Here is a 5,356-nt window from a genome sequence, read left to right as displayed (position 1 = left end):
CTTGCGTGGCACCACCATCAACCCAAGGACTCAAGCAGAAAGTTGGCACCATTCCTGACATCTTGCTTCCCCATCCCATACACTCTCTATCACCAAAGCTTTGCTGCTTCTACCTTCTAATGACTCCGAAATTCATCCACTCCTCTCCCCAGCCCTGATCTCTACCCAACCAGGTTCATGCTACCACCACCGCCCACCTGGACAGCTGCAACAGCCTCCCCAGTTCTGCCTGCCCTAACCTTGAGCCCTACCTGAGTCCTCTAGACTAGTGCTTTTGAACCTTCAGCTGCACAAAAACACTTGGACAGTTTGTTCAAACACAGAAATTCTGGGTCCCATCCCCAGCAATCTGACTCTGATTCAGAAAGTCTGGGGCAGGCTGAGAATTTTTGCATTCCTAACAACTCCCCTAGGGGAAATCGCCTGGAGGAACCCAGGCTTTGCGGAGGCTGAGGCTGCAAGTCTGCGATCATACTTTGAGGGGCAAGACTCCCTGCGCTGTCCCATATGGTAGTGACTAGCAACCTATCGCTATTTAAAGTATTAAAACAAAAAAAATTTTGAAATTCAGTCCCTCAGTCGCACAAGCCACATTTCAAGTGCTCAACGGCCACGTGTAGCTGGTGGCTACCCTATGGAACAGCGCGGGTGACACATTTCCATCATCGCAGAAAGTTCTGCTGGGCAGCGTCGCCTAGACCTTCCAGAGACGTCTAAATTTGACGGCTGCTGCTGGGTCCCTCTGTCGCCCCTGAGAATTCAGAGGCCCCCCAGCCTACAGCACGTGATTTTAGAAGCATAAAGGACGTGGGGAGCCTAGAGGGCGGTGGGAGAGGACCGTGGGGGTGCTGGAACCTGACGGTGGACGGGGAGGCCAGGGCCAGACGTCCCGCGCCCGGACCCCACGGCTGTCCCCAGGCTGGGGGAGGGCCAAGGGCCTTGAGCTCATTGGCTGGTTTTGGGGGGCGGCTGCCAGCACTTTCCTTTGATTGGTTATTTTATCTTAGCGGAAAGCCAATCATCGAGGGCGGTGGGGCGCGGCCACGCCGCCGTACAGGCCCCGCCCCGAATTCCGGTGTCGGGGGGGCCCCAGCGGGTCAGGTTGGCCGTGAGTTCTGGCCTCCCCACCTCCTTCCAGACCCTTCCGGTCTGGATGTCCTCCCCCCTCGGATTCTCCCCGGGTCGGGTCGGGGCCAGGGGCCGGGTGGAGGGGGAAGGGGTAGATCCTCCCTCCCGCCGAGGGGCGCACCCCTCCCCCAGCCCTGCCCCTCCCCCAGCCCTGCAGCCCCGTCGTCTCTGCGCTCAGTGTCCCCGCCTGTGAAATGGGACGGCGCTGGTAGCCTGACAGCCTCCTTTGCAGGGCGAAGGCGGACGGAAGATTGAGGTGGGCCCCGGACCGGGCGGCCTGTCCCCACAGGAGGATGGCTGAGGAGGAGGGTGGCAGACTGGCCAAGGTGCAGGCGCGGGTCGCGGCCTCGCACGGCATCACAGACCTGGCCCGCAAGCTCCACTTCTATGACCGCTGGGCCCCGGACTACGACCAGGTAAACCTGTCGGGGTCCTCACCTCCGCTCGCCCAGCCTCGATTTTCCTACCTGTAAAGTGGGAATAGTTCGCTTTGCCTCCCAGGCTGTGAGAATGAAGTGAGACCAGGTGCGACCCCTACACCCCTGGCCCTTCCCTACCAGCCCCACACTCTGGATTGACAGCCCCCGTCAGGGGCCAAGACCTCCCCAAGGGGCTGCCTGGAGCAGGTGCCACTGAGGAGTCACTGTGGACTAAGCAGAGAGAACTTCCAGTGGAAAATGTCCCTGGGTGGCTGAGTCTATGCCGCATGGGGGCTGGCTCTGCAGTGCTGGCCCTTGGCCGTGGGAAGCATCTCCTGCCTGGGTCTCCTCTCAGCGCAGCCACAGTCCAAGCCCCCAACACACACTCGCTTAGCCTGGCGGGCTCCTAGACCACCCCACATGGGAGGTCCCCAAAACGCTAGGGCACCAGGTGGTGTTTGGCTCAGCACTCTGTCCCTAGGATGTGGCCACCTTACAGTACCAGGCCCCTCGCCTGGCAGTGGACTGTCTGACCCAAGCCCTTCCAGGCCTACCCCACACTGCCCTGATCCTGGACGTAGCCTGTGGCACTGGCCTGGTGGCTGCCGAGGTAAGGTGCCCCCGGTCCCCTGCCCTCCCCTCAGCCCCTCACTTGTTCGAATCTCCCACCACCCAGAACTCTGCCACACCCCCAGGCTCACCATCCCAAACACATGGGCCACGTCCACTGCAGGGCCCATTGCCCTCCCAAGATGCAGGGACCCAGCCAGAAAGTGGCAGGGTGTGAACCATGACTGAGTCCCCCCTTCCCCAGCTGCAGGCTCGGGGCTTCTTGCAGCTGCATGGGGTGGATGGGAGCCCAGCGATGCTGGGACAGGCCCGGTCCCGTGGCCTCTACCAGCACCTCAGCCTCTGCACCCTGGGCCAGGAGCCTCTGCCCAGCCCCGAAGGTACCTCCCCCCAGCCATCACCCCGAGGCCCACCTGCATGGAGCCCCTTCTCTTGCTAAGCCCTCTACCCCCTGATCCAGCTACAGCCCAGGACTGGGCATGCCTGCCACGTCCTCCGTGAGATCTGGGTCCTGCAGACACAGGTGGCAGACCTTGGCCCTCCCCAAGCTCCACCGTGGGACACTGTCCTCTAGGGTGGTCCAAGGCCACACCGTAGACAAAGCACCACACCACATTCCCATACTGCCCCCCAGGGACCTTCGACGCAGTGCTGGTGGTAGGTGCCCTCAGTGATGGCCAGGTGCCCTGCAGCGCGATCCCTGAGCTCCTGCGAGTCACCAAGCCAGGTGAGGAGCAGCCCAGCCAACCACACCTCTCCTTCCCCTCCACACCACAGACACAGGCCTCAGAACCCCTCAGGCCAGGCGCGGGGCAGGGTCCTGCCCAGGGTCACACACGGCCTAGCCTAGCATCCCAGCCACCATCTGCCAGCCCAGGGCCTGGCCTCAGCTGCCAGTATCCACAGACCCAGGCAAACAAGCAGGGCAGACAGGTGGCCAGCTCGCCTCTTACCTGTGGGCGTCTGGGAGCCACTGCACTCTCCTTTGCAGCCTGGGAACGGGATGGCGTAATCCCTGTAATCCCATCACCATAACAGCCAGAATTGGGTGAAACAGTATCTCTAGGGCATTATAGTAAAGGTGCAGCTCAGTCCCCTCATCTGCCAGCTTCCTCACTAAGTCATGGGCCGGCTCAGGTGAGTCTCTTTCTGTTTTCTGGCCTCAGTTTCCTCATCAGGGAAATGGGGCCACTCAGGTGAGATGAGAGTTGTACGCACTTTCTGTAAACGCTGCACCTTGAGCTGGTGTGCATGCATTTGTGTTTCCTGTGCCCGTGCCATGTGCCTGCCCTGGACTTGCTTCTGCTCTGGGTTGAAGGCACAGACCCTGTCCTCTGGGGCTCCAGGAAGGGGCCAGAGAGCACAGGCCCAGGCCAGAGGTGGCCCCACCAGGGCTGTGAATGCTCGATGCTCCTAGAACTCAGTGAAGAGAGGCATCATGGAGGCTGGGATGAGACGTCCATGCAACATGGCCTAAGTGAAGTCGCAGGGCAGAGAGAACGGCTGAGCGTGAGGACCAGGGGGCGCTGGCTGGCCGCAGAGCAGGACCAGCAAGTGAGAGGGGAAAATGCTTCCTCTCCCTCCCCCATCCTCACACCCCACCCCAGCCACAACCCTCCCCAGGCCCAGCAGGGGCTGCGCTGAGCCTGGACAGGTCTGGGCAGGCTCTGGCCTCAGGGAGCCCTGGAGGCTGACAAATGCGGGGCTGTCGGTGGGGTCAGCCAGAGAGGTAGAAGTTGGGCCCAGGAAGCCCAGAAATTCCTACTGCACAAACCAGCAAGGACCGGACTTCCCAGCCCCACCTGCGCTTGCCAGGGCCCCTCAGCGGGCACAGCCCTGTCTCCCTGCCCACAGGTGACAGGCTCCCCTGCTCCCCTGCTCCAGAGCCTTCCCTTTCACCACACCTTTTCCGCCAGCAGCACCCTGCTTCTCCTTGCCGCTTCCTCCAGGAAGCCTTCCCAGGCCAGTCGCTGGGTCTTCCTTCTCTCCTTCCAAGTGCATCTGAGGCCACACCAGGCTCACTGCAGTTGCCTGGACCTGAGGGCCAAGGCGAGTCCTCCATTCAGCCAGCACTCGGGACTGTGCTGGGCATCTTACACACGCTGCCTTCCTGTGAGACAGGATAACCACCCCGTCCTCCCCGCTGGGAAACTGAGGCTCAGAGAGGCGGAGGGACTTGCCCAAGGTCCAAAGCCCATGTGCTTCCCTCCCGTGCCACACCCTCCAGCAGAGGCCTGGGCGAGCGGTGAGGAGGAAGCCCTCTGGGTCCAGGAGATTAAGTCAAGAATTCCCAGCATAAAGTGCACTGGGGTCTTGAAGGATGTGTAGGAGGCCACAAGCTGAGGAAGAGAGGGGGCTTCCTGGGGGAGGGGACAGTGGGCACCAAAGCCGTGGAGGTGGGAAAACGCTGGCCTGGGGAGAAAGCTCGAAGAAATTTTTGCCCTTGAAGACATAAACAGGAAGGGACAACCCTCCCCCGCAGGAACAGGCCTGGGACTGCGCTGCTGCCCCTCCCCCACCCCTTCCCCTCCGCAGGTGGGCTGGTGTGTCTGACCACCAGGACCAACCCGTCCAACCTTCCATACAAGGAGGCACTGGAGGCCGCCCTGGACAGGCTGGAGCAGGCCGGGGCGTGGGAACGCCTGGTGGCCTGGCCCGTGGACCGCTGGGAGCTGGCCACCTCTGAGCTCGAGGTGGTGCCCGGCACCTCTGCCAAGGACGGCTTCATCTCCGGCATTGTCTACCTGTACCGAAAGCAGCAGGCGACCCAAGCTGAGGGATGAGGCCCAGTCAGCAGCCCCCCGCTGGCTCTAACCCTCCGTGTGACCTTAGCCAGGCCTATCTGCTGGGCCGGCTCTGGCTGCAAAATGGGGCCACCGTGCCAACCCTGCCCCTTGGGAGCACTCTGCCTATTAAATGAGCTCCCAGAAGGGACAGAAGTTCTCTTGGCTCTGCAGTTCTCACTCCAGGAAGGAGTGACATCTGTCCTGTGGGTTCAACAAGAGATGTGACAGAGAGGTCCCCCGGCTGTGCCGTCCCTGAGCCAGGCCTGATAGGTCACTCCTCCCAGGGTGCTGGGCCCTCTCACCTCCAACTCGTTGACAAGGAAACCGAGGCTGGGCAACCCACAACGTGCTCATGCTGCACAACGGTGGCAGAGCAGGGTCCACGCTCCGTCCTGGACAGCCCCAGATTTGAAGCCAGAGGCCCCAAGCTGTAGGCCTGGGCCTGGGTCACAC

General features: G+C 61.8%; 1 protein-coding gene across 1 annotated transcript; it reads left to right on the top strand.

The window, feature by feature from the left end:
• Window positions 1-1,187: 1,187 nt before the first annotated feature.
• On the top strand, window positions 1,188-5,060 carry METTL27 (methyltransferase like 27). The gene is given in 6 exon segments (XM_045543134.1): window positions 1,188-1,544; window positions 2,029-2,157; window positions 2,362-2,497; window positions 2,752-2,844; window positions 4,653-4,773; window positions 4,775-5,060. Coding segments are annotated over 6 exon segments (759 nt in total). The 5' UTR covers window positions 1,188-1,421; the 3' UTR covers window positions 4,932-5,060.
• Window positions 5,061-5,356: the final 296 nt, after the last annotated feature.

This window comes from Lemur catta, chromosome 2 (assembly GCF_020740605.2).
Source record: "Lemur catta isolate mLemCat1 chromosome 2, mLemCat1.pri, whole genome shotgun sequence".
NCBI classification, from domain to species: Eukaryota; Metazoa; Chordata; class Mammalia; order Primates; family Lemuridae; genus Lemur; species Lemur catta.
Note: the sequence above shows the minus strand (reverse complement) of the source record. Positions and strands in the feature narration are given on the sequence as shown.